This window comes from Polistes dominula, unplaced genomic scaffold (genome assembly GCF_049000335.1).
Source record: "Polistes dominula isolate Pdom_NZ unplaced genomic scaffold, Pdom_raw_medaka contig_49, whole genome shotgun sequence".
NCBI lineage: Eukaryota > Metazoa > Arthropoda > Insecta > Hymenoptera > Vespidae > Polistes > Polistes dominula.
Genome location: NW_028300914.1, coordinates 6097827 through 6118325, shown reverse-complemented (window position 1 = coordinate 6118325; position 20499 = coordinate 6097827). Strand labels below are relative to the sequence as shown.

General features: G+C 31.7%; 1 protein-coding gene across 2 annotated transcripts in view; it reads right to left on the bottom strand.

Annotated features, from left to right (window-relative positions):
• Window positions 1-20499, bottom strand: part of mthl1 (adhesion G-protein coupled receptor methuselah-like 1) — a 107826-nt gene that overhangs the window by 13532 nt on the left and 73795 nt on the right. For both annotated transcript variants that reach the window (XM_015318308.2, XM_015318309.2), the window contains exon 5: window positions 1210-1394. In XM_015318308.2, coding sequence (XP_015173794.1) covers window positions 1210-1394 — 185 coding nt within the window. The remainder of the gene's footprint in view (window positions 1-1209; window positions 1395-20499) is intronic.

The following is a 20499-nucleotide window of genomic DNA, read 5'->3' as shown; positions in this document are numbered from 1 at the left end:
CTATCGATCTTCTTATTTCTCTTTTTACTACCCTTCTATGCGTACTCTCTATGTTATATATAAATATAGTACAATATTCCGTGAGGCAAACGATATTTCAAGTAATCCTCTTACCTCCAAGTATTTCTATTATGCCCTTTGCGATTAGGTACGAATGATGATGGTTGGTGGTTCGGTTTATATTAGTTCTATCTCTTTCTCTCTCTCTCTCTTTCACTCCCGTTCTCTTTCTCTAAACGTAAGAACAAACTTTAACATACGTAGACTTTTAATTAACCGTTAGAATCCCTTATACATGCGTTAAGTTAAATTTTCGCGTTCCTATTCCCTCTTTCAACACCCTTTTCGACTTCTACGCATTCATTATGGGATATCCAATATTCGTTTAATAGGTAGATATCCTCCGAATGGTAATTAATTCGATGCCCGTCCCGCGCGTCATTCGGACTATCGTCGAACGAAAGCAATTTAGTCGGTACTTCGAGTTTGCCTGAACGGTCCTATTAATTGGCGGAATAATCGGATAGCAAGAGATAACCTTCGTTCCTCAGCTTTACTCCTTCCTATTGTATTATTTGCGATAATAAGTTTCATTAGTAGCTTCGAGGGAAAACGATTTGCAATAATCACTCGTTCTTTCATTTTCGATTTATATCGATGATTAAAATAATGAGTAAATGAAGATAAAAAAAAGGAGAAAAAGAAAATGTAGCACGTGTATTTATGTATTTGCATTAGAAGTCATATTCATTTGGCGTGATTGAAATATTAAGGGTAAAAGTGTCTGTTAAGAATTCATACCAAGGGAGATGGTAAATACGATTTTTACATTTGAATGAAATTAATTAAATAAAACAATTTTTTTTAATCACAATTTAACAACAGGATATGCATAAAGTAATGTAATTATATATTCATCCGCGATCAACAAACGTCAGTTTAAATATAATATGGTATATATACATAATATATACGAGCATATATTTGTAAATATGCTTGTAACATGAATTATTTTTCATATTCAAATGTTCATTTAATTGAAAATAGTGAATTAATAATAAACTGGTATAAAATATATTCGAATTTAACTTTCTTTAACGGCTAACTTCACGCTTCTCTTGTATGTTGCGCGCGCAACTCAAATTTTACTTTCAACGAGCGTTGAGACGTATAACTTCGAAAAAAAAGGATAGAGAAGATCGATCTTACCATAAAACCAGCATTGCCTTTCTCCAAAACGAGGCCTAAGATAGGTGTACTGAGTTTGGGGTGAAAGATGATCCAGTAGGGCAGCCAATCCCGCAACCAAAAGGGGCCCACCCCAAGCATAACAAGCGTACACTCTGAGCCGCAAGGTCTCCTGGCCTTTCTCCAAACTTGCTGGTCTTAGATCTCTGGAAAAAAAAATAAAGAACAGATTATAGTAGACGTAGTAGAGTGGGACGACGTTGAACGTAAAACAGAGAAATGGAGTAAGATAAAACTATTGTAAAGTAGAAGATCGTTTTTGTGCACTTAAAGTCGGAGTTGAAGAAATTCGACGAAATAAAACAGCGAAACGATCTTTATAGTTCCGTTTTCCTATTGTCGAGGATGGTTCTTCCATTAAAAATAAATGGGGTGGTTTGAAGGCGAGGAGTAGGAAATTATAGCGTGTAACTCTCTCGGATTGTAAAGGAAGAAAGAAAATATATATTATTTCTGTATATTGTGTAGCAACGTGTAGTATTATAATGTCGGTAGGTTATAGGTACTCTATGTTATTGCATGCAATTGTTTCTGTTTCCATGCGTTACAATCGAATGATTTGTAATCCAGGAGATATCATTTCCGCAACCACCGTCGCGAATAATCGATATTACGGATTTCGTTCGTTTTGCTGCAAACATAGTGGGTAGGTAGAGAGTACGCAGTATCCATCGAGAGAGAGAGAAGATTGAAAAAAGAAAATGTCACCGTTGTAATATTAAATGGAAATTTTCTTTTTTTTTTTGGAGAGGGGGATCCCTTTTTTCGTAGGGGATTTCCATACGTATACAAATTTATGTGAATGGAGAGAGAGAGAGAGAGAGAGAGAGAGAGAGAGAGAGAGAGAGAGAGAGAGAGAGAGAGAGAGACATATTGGCCCTCGAAAAGTTAACCCATCCGTTTGGTGGTTATACGTCCTTGAGAGTAGCGTACATGCTTGTTGAAGGAGTGCTGACGTCAGAACGATTATCTCGGTTGTCCGCAATTAATGCATACATTGCATTCTCTGAGTGCCTTGATCCCTACTCTAACAACTTGTTCTGTCAATTACGAGAGAGAGTGAAGGATAATACAAAATTCATGTTTATTATTTAAGGCTACTATTTGTTGAAAAACTTTTACTTTTGTTTTTATTTTTCATCCTACGTATGAAATATCGACGAGGTGTAATCGCTTGGAATATAACTCGTTTGAGTTTTAACGCATGTATCGTGGAATTTACAGTAATATTTACAATTAGAGACACACGCGTATTTACTGTATGCGTACTGAAAATTACATAGAGGCATATGTATAATGTGTATATATGTATGTATATATGTATTTTATATGTACATCGTCGTCGTGTCGGCGCTCGCCAAGGCGACAAGCACACCGACCGAATTAAAAGGTCGTCGCAAAAGTTTTTTGGGAGTTTATGAAATTTTACGTTGCAACTAGGACTGGCGGTGATAATGAAATATGAGAACGAAGAGGGACGTTCGTGGTTTCTCCCAAGGACTTTTTATTTTTGTTCATTTTTATTATTTGCTTTATTTTTTTCAGTTTTTTACTAGCCTGTCTTTAGCGTTGGAAAGTGAAAAGAATAGAAGAAAAAAAGAACGCGAAAGGGTTGTTAAATCTTTTTACGATCTATTTACGTCTGGGCGACAAACATTTTATATTCGTGAATAAATTTGATTGAAACGCCGAGGAGAAAAAAAAGAAAAAATAAAACATTGTGTAAAATCTGGAAACGTCAAAAGATCCCTTTCGATATCTGCCACTATGACAACTATCCAAATCATAAAGCTTTGTCATTGTCTAGCAGCTAGTTTAACGGTCGCTATAACAACATGGGGAACGATGAAGCAGGATCGTGGAGAGAGGAAAAGGGCAAGGGTGGTTATACGATGATACAGGGCTTTACTACGAAGGGGTCGTTACTCGTAAATCGCACCCTATCGGTAGGAACGTTTTACCACGGAATGGCGCGTCGAGTGTCGCCAACGAGTGTATCGTCAAATAGAAAACAACAAAAAGCATCAACAAAATATTATACTTAATGAAAGTATGAAACCCTTTCGATTAAAACTATAAAAAACATTTTGAATTTTAATAATAGAAAGGAAAATAAATGTAAATCTTTGTGCAGCAAAGAAAGAAAAGATTGAATAATTCTTCTGATCTAATTTGGAACTGTGAGATCATCCGATTCTAGTTTATGACTTTGTTTGCAATAGGAATGGGGAAAAAAAATATTAATCTCGTTGAGTAGAGAATAAATTATTATTCTGGTAATTACTAATTACAAATGACATTGGTCTGCTATCTCTGGACAAATTCTTCCCCTATTTTCAACATCAGGATGAAAAGTTAGTGGAACGGTAAAGAGAAGCTTTACTGGTGCGTTTCGATGTTGGAACGACGCGGCGCCACGATAATTTTCCACCCACGTTTCTCGGCACGTTGCGGCGCGTCCTCCCTCCGATGGAAATGAAGCTAGCGGCAAGTTACAACTTCTACTACAGGGTAGCTACATTAAATATTACGTTGGAGAAAATTAGCGACCCCGTTTGCGGACTCCTTTCCTATATAGATGGAAAGGGAGAGAGAGAGAGAAAGAGAGATAGAGAGAGGAAAGGGTTGTTGCTCCTCCACTATGTACAATATTTATGTGTTATGCAGCTTGGTGAAAAGAGACCTCGACGATTGGCACAAGAGTTTTTCTTCTTGCCCTTTTAACAAAATTACTATAATACATTCCATTCGGTAATTACAACAATATCACATTTTTCATTGATATTAGACAAACAATTGTAAATAATAATTAATTATAAATAAATAATAATTAATAGTAATGATAATTGTACATAAAAATGAATGATACTGTTTAACCCATTAACTGCCAGCTACGAGATATCTCGTAGTGTGTACTGTAATTTTAGATTAATTACAAATGGTTATTTAAATTAAGAATTATTAAAAAGTTTGAATAAAAAACTTATATGGTGTAAAAAACATTAATTATTAATTATCGTAAATGTCATTACAATATTAAATCAGTAACTTAAAATTATTATATTTTGTAAAATTTCATGTATTCTTTAAAATAAAACTTTGACACCTAGACGCAAGACGCTCTAAATATGTCTGGCAGGCAATGGGTTAAATAATTATTTTGACCTTAATCGTTATCTTTTTAAGACTTTTAATTATCTTTCTCGTTTCATTAAAAAAAAAAAAAAATAATCGTCTATTTCTTTTCACCCTTTTCTATTATCATTGTATATGTATATAGTGTCGGTGTCTCAATGTGTATTTACTTCCATGGCATAGGACTTAAAGTGTCCTAGACGCAATTTCGACGATATGCGCTCGTCCCCATGGGTAGAGAGATGCTAAAAGCCTTATATTTATCTCCTCGATATGGTAATTATATGGATGGCAATTAGCAATGGTGCCAGTTTAAAGATGCAGTTTCTAATCGACTACCGTTATCGTATTTTCTCTTACAAGGGGAGAACCAAGCTGACAGGAAACAGATTATTTTTAATTTCTACACAGTTGTAATGGTTTATCGGGCCATACATTGTGCAAGCAATAAGATCCAATACTTAATTGATTAAAAGAAAACGAAGGAAGAACTTTCACATATGCATTCCTATTTACTAGTACGTTTTTATTAAAGAATTTATAATTTAAGAAAAAGAAATTATATTGAAAAGTTGAAAAGTTTTGATCCTGAAATATGAAAAGAAGTTGAAAGGAATGTCTCTCTCGTATTAGGTTCAAAACTTTTCAGCCCACCTTGTGCTTGTCTCATGAATGTTTTACTCGTCTTGTAATAAAATTAACAAGAATTAAAAATTAACATTAATTAATTTCTTTTGTTAATGTTAAATATACAAATCTCCAAGACAAGGTTTACGATTCATATCGTACAATATTATTATAATCGATTATGTATTGTACTATTTAATAATACGTGATAATTTGTATTAATAATATATGTGTCATTAATAATATAATAAAATAGTACAATAATATATATATTATATTAATTACTAAGTAATTATTAGATAGTAAAGCACCATAATAGTTTGTAGGTATGTTATTATTAATGACAATACTAATCTAATTTTCTTCCCATTATGTGGTCTAGTTATTATCATCTATTATATATATCTGTAGAACTCGTCAATTTATCGTTTACTATACTCCATCTGTTCTATTTATCTGGAGGAAACGGACTCCATTCGTTGTACCTATCTAATCCTATCCGTCTTCTCGCAGGAATTGTCTTCTCTTGCGTTGTTATCCGCATGTCCAGCTCGTTATCTAATTATTTATTAGGGGATACTTGATCTCTCAGAATTCACTTAACTGCTTTTGGACAGTCCCCAAATTTGCATTTCAAACTTTCATTAATTTATTAGATTTTCGACGTTTACGTAAATGCTAACGTTCGAATTCGCACAAACGTATATTTTTTTATCTTCCAGTTGATGAACAGAGATCAAGGTTGTGATCGGGGAATATTTCAAAGACACTATTACAACTGACGATCAACGTTAATTAGACAGATCGTTCTGACAATGAATTAAATGCCGTCCAAGTTCGTGCAGTATTTATAGCAGAAACAGTTGAACTTAACTTCTAGTGCACTTATAATGCACTTCTAAAGTATCCTATCGTTTGGAAAACTTTTCAGATGACCGATATAATCTCTTTCCCGTAGTTAAAACGACGTCGTGACTAGAAATACTGGAAAGAGACGTAAGGAGGGTTCTTTGCGTGTTGCAAATAATACGAATTCCAACCAAACCATTCGTCTTTTTCCACACGCACAGTCATCTAATTTTTGTTTCGTTTCGTTTCATTTCTAAGCGTCAGTTATTAGCAAAATTACAATTTCTTTTTTTTTCTAATCGACAGAATCAGTACGGAACTTTGAAAAACAATTATTCAAAAATTGTTTGTAATTTTGTATAGGAAAAAAAAAAATAAAAATATGAAAGAGAAAATGTAATTTTTTTTTTGGTTTGTTTTCGAACAAATTGTTGTTGATATTACGTAGTTTTTACGCTTTTACGCAGAGACACTTTCGTGATTGTATATTACATACATAAATAACATGGGTCGTAAACCACGATCGTATTGCAGTCAGTTAAATGCTATTTCGACTATTGCCATGGGTATATTCGAGAATAATTATTTAAAACGCGATCGAACTCGTAATAACTCGTTTGCGAGTTTCTCTCTCTATCTCTTTCTTTTTCTCTTTCTCTTATCGCTCGATGTGCTTTCCATTTTCAACTTGAATAATGAACGATGTGGTCAATGATTTACTGGGATAATCCTATGATTATCCTATAACTCCCTCGATATTTGAAAACCGGTACTTTCTTTTATTCGATAAAGATAGATTTGTATCAATATATTTGCATAATATCGTCTCGTTGTTTGACTTTTCAAATATTTCGATTAATTTTTATTAACTTTTTACCCTACGCTTTTCATTTTACTTTCATTTTGTCAGTATATATACGAACATTTAATTATTTTCAATTTCATCGATTTTTCTTCATTTATATAATACATATTTCGTCATTGTTCTCATATATGACTAATGTTTTATTTCAATTGTTTATATTAACAGACAAATATTTATCACGGAGGACATTTTTCTCCGCGAAGATGTGTATTGAAGCGTCAAGTAAAAGCTATGCACGTCCTTGGCATAACTGGTTCGCGGAATGCAATTGCATAATCGAGAAACGGGCGGAGTAGACAAAGAAGGAAGTTTAACAACTAAGAAAACTCGTTCTATCTTTTTCTTTCTTGTTTGCTTGCTTACTTGCTTGATTGTTTGTGAAAAGGAAGATACAATTAAATACGACCCTGAAACTAGTTGGATCTTTCTGGTTAGTTTTCTTCCATTTTTCCAAAGGTTAAAACACATTTCTTAATGATTTTATTGTTTTTCTAGTAGATAAAATTTTGTTCAAAAACAATTATTAACAATTAACTTTTTTCGTTCTTTAAGTGTATTTGAATCAACTTTCACAAGACTGTGGGAGTTGTTAGTATTTGTACTTTTTTCCAATTTTCTTGTTAAAAAAATCGGAAATATTTCAGTAGTCTTCTTTACGGTTATTATTATGATGTTATATTATTTAATATATTTTTTTATAACTTCTATTAAATTTACAACCATCTTTCCAAATCGAATTTAAAAAAAAAACAAAACAAAAACCATAAAGTATTTAAAAATTCATATAATATTGAAAAATGAATTAGAGATAATATTTTACAGGTACATAATACTATGGTAAAACTTAAAAAAAAAAAAATACATTTTAACAGACATAGTTTAAAAAAATATGATTATTTTAATAATAAGAAATGGTGAGAAAAAATGTAAGCGTCGGGTAAACGAAGTTACTAAAATAAGAAACAAAAAAAAACATTTTATATAGTAGAATAATTTTCTAAAGGGAAATTAACACACAGTGTCGGTTTAGAATTAAAAAAATATCTTATTAAGGTCGACGAATTATTCATAAATAAATAAATAGAATACAATATTAAGTTTTAGGAAGTATATTCGTGAGAAGTCGTCAGGTGTTTGCTGACATGGGTTAACCGAGGATAAAAGGGAGAGAATCGTAGATAAGAAAAAGAAAGAGGGAATGAAAAAAGAAATAATAAAGAAAGAAAGAAAGTGAAGTTACTAATGGAGGAAAAACAGAGGGAGGATTCTGGAAGAAAAACAAACAACATACACGTCGCGTGGGTGGAGATGGTGACTGGTGACTCGAATAAGACAAACTTGTTCTTACTTATTTGTTTGCACTTCCCATTCCCCCTTCTTTCTCTCTTTCTCTTTCTGCTCGTATGATTTTTCAAGTGGAAAATATGAGTGAAATTTTCGTTTCTAACGACAAATAAAACGGGGTCAGCAAGTAATTCTACACGGTTAACGATTATTATCGATCGATCGAAGTATGAAAGTAAGAAAGAAAGAAAGAAAAAGAAAGAAAAGGAGAAAGAAGGATTACTTTTCTTTCAACAAGAACGATTTCCGGACTCAAGAAAGTTAGGGGAAGAGTAAAAGGGAAACTTTATTCCTTATCCTAGAAGGATAAGGGTGACAATTTCTTGTCTGAAGAAACAACAAACTCCTTTCTTCCTGAACCAGATGACACGTCCATCTTTGGCTTTTGCAAATTTGATAAGCCGATTTTCAAATAAGAAAGCATTTTGAGTGGGTATATCTACGATCGATACCAAAGCTGTTTCTTCTTTTTCCCGTTTTTTTTTTTTGGTTTTTTATTTTCTCATATTTTTCTACAAAGTTAACAGATTTTCTAATAATCGGATATTCAAACATTCAAAAAGGATGACACGTTTATACAGGGACGAAACTACAAAACCGCAAAAAACCCGCAACGCGGGGTGGAAAAGAAGGGCCAAAAATTTTTGCATTTATAATTTTTTTAATTTTACTCAAATTATCTCTAATTTAAATTAGATTAAAAGTACGCTGACAAAATAAAACTCTATTTATAGTATTTGTTGAGTTTGTAGAATTTTCCTTTATGAAAAGGATTATAAAAATATCGAATAGAAAAATTGTACATTTAAAAACATTTTGTAAACATAATTTTAAAAACAATATTAATATTCTTTGTAAAACATAATTTAAATTTTTTTTATACCAAGATTATATTTTACAAGTGGTGTTCGAACATTTTTAATTACGCTACTGCGTAATATTAGACATTTTCAAAATTTTTCATAAGTGGATTTACAAATAAAAAGTAAATCGATAATAGAAATATGATCTTATATTTGTATAAGAAATAGAAATATTTTTTTATAAACATATACAAGTGCATACGTGGAAACATACAGACACGGGGGGATCGTGAAAAAGTCTGTCTTATATTTTTCTGATTATTTTTTTTAACGTCTCTCGTCAAGGAGCAAGTATATATATATATACATGTGTATGTGTGTACCGTCTGGCTAGCACGTTCGACGAGTCATCATCATCCATCGTCAAAGTGACGAGTTCGTTTAAAGAAAGAAATGTGAAGGAAGGAAGGGTTGCTTCTAAGGTTACTACTAGCCCTGAACTTGCCTAGGGCAAGAACTACGTCTCTTCCTGCACCCTTCTCGAGACAGTTCAACGTCCCTCTCTTTCTTTCTTTTTTTCTTCTTCGAGGCTTCATTATCCCGTTGCTGTATATCCTGAAGTCTTTCTTTTTAAATAAAGAAAGAAAAAAAAAAAGAAAAAAAGGAGAAAGAAAATGTGCATGATTTCCACATGTGATAGAAGAGAAATTATTATTATTATTATGTGGACAATAATCAATTGATTTATATATACAGTGAATGTTCTTTAAAATTGTATACTGTTAAGTTTATTTTAGATTTTTCCTTGAAAACTATTGATACAGTGTTTTCAGGATGAAAGGCAGTTTAAAAATACATTATTATACTTTAATTACATATTTAATGAACTTAATTTGAAAGCTCTATTTATATCAAATAAATTAAACAAATACGAAAATAACGTATAGAAATAGTCCGTACATTAAAATTGTACGCGTTAGTATAACTGTAAATGTAGGGGGAATATATTACGTCTAACGATTAATTATCTCTTATTTAGACCAAAAGGTGTCTTTTGATGTTTGAATGCAAATATCTTGGGAATAATTGTCCAAAAACTAATTTCAATTTATTATTTTTGTTACTTTTAAGATACCACATTATTTATTCAATAAATATCTTAGGAATAGTCGCAAAATTTATTGAAGAAAAATGATTAATCTAATGATAACAATTGTAACCGAAAATTGCACACCTTTTGATGACGATTTTTTAAAAAATAGTATCAGAATTAATTTAATATTCATTAAAGAGTATAAATCTAGTGTATCGTCCTTTTAAAAAAATATGTAAAAAATTGGAAAGAAAAGTAATGAGAAATATAAAAAAAGATCGTAGATAATCCGTCAATCGTGCCTCAACTATTCTTCTTTACGAGTCCATAGAATTAAATTTTGGCGTCACTGACTGAGACGAAAATGAAAGAGAGAATGACAAGAAGAAAATAAAGAAATAGAGACGTTAAGCGGAAGAGAAAAAGGGATTTTATGCCATTCCACGTAGCTGCATCGCGATTCGAAGCTTTACGAGCGATAAAACTACCAATGGCGTTGGTGCTTAAAATGGTGAATCGAGTTTCGTGGACTTTACTAGCAAACAGGAGGAACTTCGCACTTGGGGAAGAGATCCTTTTTGTTGATGGCCGTCGGAATCTCGAGGAAGGAAGAGTACACAAGTTCGATTTACTTTTATAAAAAGAGAGAAAAAAAAAGAGAGGAGTGTCGGTGAAGGATTCGGTAGACGTGCGTGCTTCTTAAGAAGAGTTTGCAAGAAGAGCTTCGAAAGAAACGCATTAAGTGGAGTGACTTTCGATAAACGTCGTCGACGAATACCTAGCTAGCTAGCTAGTCTTGCTTACGAGGACGTTGAACTTCTTTATCGATTCAACCATTTTATTTCAATTATTATTGTTTACGAAGAAATTTAGTTTAGTTTTTAATTTTATTAAATTATTAAATTATCAAGTATGAAGTTTTATTAATTATTAAGATATTCCGGCCACGTCTTACTGTGGCTTTGTTATAAAATGTTGATTTAATATAATTCTAAATTTATTAGTAAATTATAACAACACAAAAAATAATACACGAAAAAATATAAAAAGCAAGGTTAGTTATGTCATATGTAAATCCGAAAGAAGCTTATAACCTTAAAAAAATGAAGTAATTGAATTGTGATATAACACCATCTATTAAAAATTTAGAGAACTAGGTAACCTTTAAGTAACCAATCCCTAAATTAGTAATAAAAAATAAAAATAATCACGATAAAAACTATCCTATGTACTAAGATAAAAAAACACACACACAAAATAAAAATAATTTCTTTAAGATCGGTTCAGTAGTTTCAAAGTTTATTGGAAACCAACAATGTGACAATGAATTTTTATATAAAGATTGTCAAGTTCGTTTTTCTACAAATTTTGTACTTGATGATTCAATCATTTTCGTTTTAAGTAATTAAACGTGATTATACAATTTGTTAAAAATGAAATATGCGTACAAACTTTTTCACAAAGCCATAGAAAATTTTCTTATAACTATATAGACGAGATGAAAACAATAATTTTCCAGTTTGATTCTCTTATCAATTCAATTTTCAAATCCATAATATTCTCGTCACGTTCGTCTTGGGAACTTTGAAACCTTGGAAGCAAAAAGGCACAAGCCCATTGTTGTAACTCAAAGCTGACCAAACTTCCGAAGGTTGTGGAGGAATCGCGATGCAACACGATTCATAATAGAAGTCAAGTCGTGAATGCATAACGAGATGAAAAACCACGCCATTTTCTTATTGCGATTTAATTATACGATCTTGGGAAATGTGATTTTTTTCTTTTTTTATTCTAATGGAATTTTCCTTTTATTTTAACGATGAATAAAAAGATGAAGAGATGTGAGATGAGAACGATTAACGATTAACTTTATTCAACGTAACAATCTCTTCTCTACGTTTAAAGCTAAGGATTCGAGTCTAATGGGCCGAGCATTTGTTTCTAGATTCCAAGTAGAATGGGAAAAGGGAAACCGAGAAGAGAGGAAGCCACTCTTTCTCTCTCTCTCTCTCTCTCTCTCTCTTTCTCCTTCCCTCTTTCTCTCTTTCTCTTACTATCTTTACTCCCTTTCCACGTTTCCGCTCTAATGGCGCGGCTAATCGCTTTAACGTCGAGCTAGTCTCGCGAGTTTGCATGGATGCCTTTCTTAAAACCCTTCTTCTTCGAATGACCTCTAACACTACCTTCGAATAGCAGGAAATGTATTCTCTCATTTCAATTTTATTGAACTTTACTTTAGGAAATAGATAAGAAGTAGATCAAGTTCTAAGATCGATTATACAAACAAATTGTTCTACGAAATAATGGAATAAAGTTAGTTTTAATATAATAAACTAATTTCAGAACACAAAATTTTTTTGATAGGGTAAGTGTGAGTATTACACACTACGGTTAAAGTTTTAAATTAAATAAATTACTGAAACATAATTATTTTTTGATTGAAAATAAAAATTTGACCAAGCAGTCAATACTTAAGCTTTTTAATGATCATAAATCTGTACTTTCCATTTAATTTATTTTCTATTTATTTGCCCATTCGAAGTATTTAACACGCAGTAATACACGCATACGTTTTTATTACTTTTTATTTTATTTAAAAATATTATTATTGAAATATTATCTTTGATTGAAATAATATTAAATAATAATCTTATATCTTTCATTAACTATTAAAAACATAATTTTGAAGGTAGTCAAAGATATTCAATATCAGTAACATACATACTAACCCTACTGTTTGAATCATTTTCTAATTGAAAAATTTCGAATATTTGATACTTCAAACACGTATAATTAATTACAATATATTATTGAAGTACAATCGATGAAATGATTAATAAATTAGGCACGTAAGATAAAACATTCTTCGTTAATGCTTAACACGACTTTAATTTCTTGGAAAATCGAATGGTTTAGAACGGATGTAGAGATTCCTCTGCATTCGGATTAGCAAATAGATCGAAGATTTCTATGTCCGTCGTATTATCGGTTCTCTCGTGTCCCTTGGTCCAAGCCACTCCCTTAAAAGCATTCATTCTCTCTCTCCATCCGTTCTTCTATCTCTCTATCTCTTTCTCTTCTTCATTCACTCTGTGTGTCCATGTTCTTCCTTGCCGGTAGTCCTGCTTCGATATCCGTTCATAGAGAGGATTTCAATTTCGCGAAGGGCAGATAACTCAATTGCTTCCCATCAGAAGCCAGCGGCATAGTTCGCGCCAATTCGATTAGACCAAATCGAAGATATAACTTCAATATTTCTTGAGTTTTTTTTTTCTACAACCTTTTGCATTCCAAGCAATTTGGCTGTTAGTAAGTAATCAACTCCGAAGATCATTTTTCTTGCAATTAGATTTCTGAGTTATGGAACTACCAGGAAAAATATCTGTGCAGTTTGATAGTTTATATGACTCCTCCTCACCCTTTACCTTCAAGTTTTACATATTACAAAATTTGATATTTTATTTATGGTAACGATATTATTTAAAAAAAAAAAAAACATAAATTGGATTAGTCATTCATTTCTTTCATAAAGTAAACGCATACGCTATTACGTTTCGCAAAATATTGCCGATCAAAAGTAAAAGGTAAGATAATTTTTATATAATTTTTTCCATTATATTCTCTCTATATTAAATTACGATGAAATTATTTTAAAAAGTAATTTTGGAAGAAAAAAAAGTAAAGCGAATAAAACATACTGTACAAAAACGAACAGAAAACGTGCAGAAATAAAATTTAAATTATAAAAAGAAAAAAAATCACGCGATATATATATATAAGAATATTAGTAAAACTTTTTCCCTTTAATATTTTACGAAAGGTTGAGTATTTGCACTTGCTACTTCTAGTGCAATGTATTATCCTCAACGAGCTCTACGACTGTGTAAAGTTCAACAAAAAAATAGGAGACTTTAGATTCTGGTGTTGACCTTGTGAGAACAAGCATTAAAGTCTCTCTCTCTTTCTTTCTCATTCTAATAAAGATCATAATTTACAGTTGATTATGATGATGATGATGATCATCATCATCTTCTTTAACTTTGTCATAGTAATAGTAGTGGTAGTAGTAGTAGTAGCGATCATTATTATCGCGACGTCTCTTGCAACTATAATACATCGAGTCTCGAGAAAAAAAGTACGGCCCACGCGAAGAGAGACTATAATCAAGCGTCGTTGTCCTTACATTAGATGAAGGAGAGTGAGAGTGAGAGAGAGAGTGAGTGTATTCTGTCTTTGGATGCACCAGCTTGCCAATTGCGCAATGCTTCGTTGCAGTCGACGACCTCGTGTAAGTCTTGGCTCTCGTGTAAGAGTTGCATGAATTCTCGTTAAACGTTCAACGATTTATCACACGTACGTCAACGAATTATTTGTTTATTTTCTTTTTATTTTTCTTTTTTAAATTATGTCTCTAGAACTTGTATGTGTGTCACATATTCATTCATTAACGTTGGATTTATGGTTATTTTGTTAATTATTTTTTACAAATTTCTAAACATTCTTTGAATTAAGGGGTAAGTTGAGAGAAGGATACTGTGGCTTTGTTATAAAATGTTGATTTAATATAATTCTAAACTATGTAGTAAATTATAACAACACACGAAATATTACCACAATTAGAATGGAATACATAAAATAATAATACACGAAAAAATATAAAAAGCAAGGTTAGTTATGTCATATGTAAATTTGAAAAAAACGTATGACGTGAGAATATATTAAAATAATTGGATTGTGATACAGCGCCATCTATTGAAAACTTACAGTACCTAAATATCTACGTAACCTTTAAAAAATAAATCTTTAAAAATAAGCAATAAAAAATAAAAATAATCGCGATAAAAACTATCCTATATACTATGTTGAAAAAAATCACATAAAATAAAAAAAATTTCATTAAGAGAGGTTCAGTAGTTTCGAAGTTCATTGCAAACCAACAATGTGACATTGAATTTTCATATGTAAAGATAGTAAAAAAACAATGTGAAATGAATCAAATTAGCTCATTCTGTATATCTAGTGCTAATATTATCTCCATCGAAGGTGTCAAAAACACTTTTTTGTAATTTTTGATTAAAATTACTATTATTTGTTTAATCGTTTTTCTTGTATTAATTTTGCGACTATTTCTATAATCGTTGTTGAATAATTTATATGGTACGTAAAAAAAAATTAAACAGAAATGAATTTCGGAAAAATTATTTCCAAGATATTTGCATTTAAACGCACCTTTTGGTTGCAAATAAGAATACACAAAACTGTGATAGAAAACGTACTATCCTAGTCATTTAATAGAAACATTTAATTAACGGCTAATGCGACACCGGACGAATTATTATAATTACTATTTATTTTCTATCTTGTCCTATATGGAATGACTCTTCTCGTTCTTCCACTTTTTTACCTAACAGGATGAAATCTTTGAAATGAATTTTTTCTTTTTCTTTTTTATTTTGTTGAAAAGCAGAAGGAGAAGTAACCGATATCAGAAAAGAAATCTTCGATGGCAGGCCAATTGAAGCAGTTTCCAAGCCGTCCAAGCTGTCACTTCCAAGTTATTGCCTCGTTTTCTCGAAGCTTGTGCTCACGACAGAAGAAAGTTGCCACGCGTGCCAACAAAACTAACAATAAGTGGGATATAGTAGCCTACTTGATTTTCGAGTTTTCGAAATTGGAAGAAAGTTAAAGAGAATATGATACAATATCATTTTTTCTCGATACAATTAAAGTAATGAATTTTTCATACAAATTGCCAATCTTTCATACATTTTCTATAGATCATGTAATAATAATAATAATAATAATAATAATAATAATAGTAATAATAATAAAAAAAAAAAAACATTCTTTCTCTCTCATATGAAATTGTTAATTTTTTTTTGTTCTCGTCATGTAAAAAGTCCATTCATTTTACAAAGAATCTATAATGTGTTCGGTTCGTTCATCGCATACATATGTATGCAGAGGATTTACGTACACGATTGCACGTAAAGTGCATTTTAACCGATGGCCCAAAATCATAAATCCATTAGCTAGCGATTGGTCGAACGGAAGAGCGAACGACCCAGCCGGTGGTCCATGCGTACTATTCTGATTTTGGCAAATTGACGCTGACACGGAACACACAGCAGGAAGTGCCAACTAAACGCTCGGATCTATCCGCCTATCGGAGCTTATTAATCGATTTCTCGCTAGTTGTTTGAGAGATAGATTGATAGATATCTAGAGAGAGAGAGAGAGAGAGAGAGAGAGAAGTTTGAATAATTAGAGCTAAAAAAAATGTAAAAGTTAGCAACGATTTCTTTCAATATCGTTAAGTAAATGTTGCTGTTACTGTGGATGTTTTATAAAACATATTTTGAATGATCAATGAAAGATATCAATTATTTTTTTGTTTTTGTTTTCAACTATCAATATTTTTAACAATATTTCAATCAAAGAAAAAGTTTTTTAAAGTTTATATTTAAGTAAATAGAATAAAAAGTAATTAATAAACAATATTCGTATGTGTATATTACTGCGATTTAGAGTTACTGCGTGCTAAATATTAAGGATGGAAAAATAAATATAAAATAAAATATATAAAATAAAGTAAATTGAAAAATCTTTTTTTTTTTTAATTATTATTTTATATAAAATTTTTGTGAGAGAATCAGAGTGGACTATTCCACATTTTTTCATTTTTTTTTCAAAGCTTCCCAGTATTTCGTAATAAAACTAATACAATTTAAAAATTTGTCTCTTATCGAACCTTCAAAGGCAGAAATGTAAGGATTCATTTTTCAAAACTAGTCTAAAGCAAATTGACTAAAATTTGTACAATTTTCTGAAATGTGTTTTTCAAAACCACAAATGGTTGGTTGGTGGTCAATTTTGGTTTTAATATGGCCTCATGTAATCGTCGATTTTTTAAATTTATTTGTAACTTTTTCTATAATTAAGTTTCGGTAATAATTATGTTTCATTAACTTATTCAAGTTGAAACTTTAACCGTGAGTAATAGGCGTTGTCACAGTAATACTCACACACTTACATTTACAATCGAAAGAATTTTTTTTGTCACCCAAGTGAACGTCGTTGTTCGTGTGAACCACTCGTATTCTACTTTAGAAGCAGCCTAAGAATACACGAAGAATGCAATTCGAGAGACGACAGTTCTCCAGAAATAAATCCGCACTTTGGGAAAATATCCTCGACCTCGGTCTCCTTCAATTCTCTCTCTCTCCCTTTCTTTCTCTATTTCTATTCCTAAAGAATTTTTTAACATCGACACTTTGGCTAGTAGAAAAGAATTAGAAATACGAGAAGAAGATAATTGAATCTGCATAGAGTGGAACGTTTGATGTACTTACTTTCTTAATTGGAAGGGTATACTTTTAGAAAGAATAAAAAAAAGGAAAATAAAAGTCAACGTTAGGAATACGATTAATTAACCAGAGAATTTTTCTTGTCCTTAAATAAAGGAAATTGTGTTTCTGTGTGTTTCTCTCTCTCTCTCTCTCTCTCTCTCTTGTATTCCATCTCTGTCAATCTCTTATTAGGTTCTGTGTTCGTCGTCGGTGAAACGTCGACGGACGAATTAGCGTAGGTGAGCCGTAAACGCACTAAACGACGGCATCCTGATTACACGGGACATCATGGGTGCAATTAAGCAATTGGCCACGGTTTCAATTTCCCCGACACCCGGAAGCGCAGACGCCGCGACAAATTTCTCTACCGCGAGTCTAACCGAATTTCTCCACTTTTCCTTTACCACCAATTCCTAGAAAGTGAAATTCCTTAATCATGAGAAAGTGAACCATCATTTTTCACTTTTCAATCGTTTACTAGTTACATACGTACGTCTCCCGTATTATTATGACAATTAAAAGAATGTAGAAAAGTTGTTTTAAATCGATTGCTATTCGTTCTATCGAGTACTTCGAATAATTTCGAATAATGTTTTTGAAAAAGTTAGTCCCTTAAGGAAAATTCGTTTGCTGTTAAAAAGATCTTTCCTGGAAAATCTTTCCCTTCTTCGTTTGGCAGGCGTTCGGTTAAGCGGTCGACGATAAATGATCTCCTTCAACAGCAAAGAACCATCGACAGGAAAGGTCCTGCTGCATCCCTTCCTCTTTTTCTCCTTTTCCTCTTCCTTGCGTCCAATTAAGTCAAGTAATTGCGGACGGTTTGGGTTAGTTCCGTAACTTACGTACATTTTCGGACCTTTCAAAATGAAATCGTCGCACTTTTGCTCTCCTCAAGGACAGATTTTTCTTTCGAGATATTTCTATCTAACTGAATCAAATGAGGGATAGATAATTATCTTTATTTATACAGGAACTAATAGGACAACTGAATAATAATTACGTCATTTTGATAAACCCCAACAATAATTAGTTGGAATTAACAAAAATGATAATATTCTTAGATTTCTAAAATCTTTCAAAATGATCTAGATCGATTGTTTTATGAATGAAAATTTCAGGTAATTAAATACTTTTTAATTTCATATTGAACTATGATTGATAAGTTTAAGTTATGAAGCTTACGTATATTTTCGCATCATTTAAAAATAAAATCATTGCACTTTTACTTGTTAAGGATAGATTTTCCTTTTGAGATATTTCTGTTTAATTGAATTAAATGAGGGATTGATAATTATCTTTCCTTGTACAGGAACTAACGGGACAACTGGATAATAATTACGTTGTTTTGACAAACCCTAACTGTAATCCTAAGTAATAATTAGTTAAAATTAACAAAAGAAATAATATTCTGAGATTTATAAAATCTTTGAAAATAATCTAATTGGAAATCGATTGTTTTATGAATGAAAATTTAAGGCAATTAGATTCTTTTTAATTTCATATTGAAATATGATCGATATGACATTCATAATATACAGCAACTTAGAGCTTTGGGTAGCAGAATTGCTTCAAGTACACACGATCCCAACGAGCGTTAATTAATTCATCGTATTTCCTCGATCGATACGTTCGTTGAAAGTCAATTGTGTGTGCTCGAATATTTGCAGTAAGACCGTTAATTAAGCGATCGATGTATGGTACATACGTGGTGTGACGGCCATCAGAGTGACGGCCGATTATTTTATGTCCCCATTCTGATATGAGTGATAGCCTATTGTGGTGAAATGTTCGAACAAATCTCTGAATAATGTAAGCTTCATTGGAATTAAACAAAGTTTGTTCTAATTTCATTCTTTCTTCCTACAATTGAAAAGAATCACGTCTACATCATACAGCGTGTTTGAATTTTTTTTTTTCGTACAAATGATAATAAAAAGTTTGATATCTCTGTAGTATGTTGTTAATGACATGAGAGAATATCTTCTAAATTTCAATTAATTTATTCAATTGCATATTTAATTCGTTCTACCCAAAGAATATCAAGCGTTGCTATCTCAATTGTATGAACTTCTTGTTTTAATTTCCTTCACAAATATAAATCTACTAGGCTGTTCCGGCCACGCGTTGTTGTGGCTTTGTTATAATATAGGCATAAAACAACATAAAATTTTGAATTCATATAACATATAATATATAAATAATAACACAAAATAATACCACAATAAGAATGGAATACATAAAATAATATTTGAAAAAAAGTAAAGTTAGTAATGTCATGTGTAAATCTGAAAAAAAACGTATGACGTGAATATATCGAAATAATTGAATTGTAATACAGTGCCATCTTTTGAAAACTTGGAGTACCTAAAGACCTAGATAACTTTGAAATAATAAATCCTTAAATTAGCAATAAAAAGTAAAAATAAAAGCGATAAAAACTATCCTATATACTATGTTGAAAAAAATCACACAAAATAAAAAAGAATTCATTAAGATCAGTTCAGTAGTTTCGAAGTTCATTGGAAACCAACAATGTGACACTGAATTTTTATATTGAATATAAAGATTATGATGAAATATAAGTGATACAAATTGTTGTTAAAAAAAACTTATTTTCTTTTATTTTCGAATTAAGAATATAATAGAAATAAAATATCTCGCAACAAAATAAGAAACAAACGTATAACATATTATACGTTGTTTTATAATATAAAAACGATCGAAGATATCGAAGAGAATAATGACGGCGATGGTGATAGTAAAAGAGAAGAGAAGAGGATAGGAGACGAGAAGGTCGATCGTATTTGCCGCGATGTTGTACTCTCAACCCTCTTCGCCACTTGTGGTAGACCGACGGAATTCGATTAATCTCGATGGTCCTATCGATCTATATCCTTCTCATCCTGGCGCGATTTCCATACGTGCCGGCTAGTATAACGTTTAATTAACGTAGCTTACGGGATATGACACGGTCGTGTGATCACCAGAGTAACTGAGTGAGTGAACCAAAGACTGAGACAGAGAGAGAGAGAGGGGGGGGGGGGTATATATATACATATATACATATATAAGTTCTAAAGGAAGCATACCATGCTGTCTGTTTATTAGTGCGGACTGAAACTACCATGAGGCCAATATGTCGCGGTGATCAAGCTACAGGGTGTGTTTGTTTATCCCACATCAAAA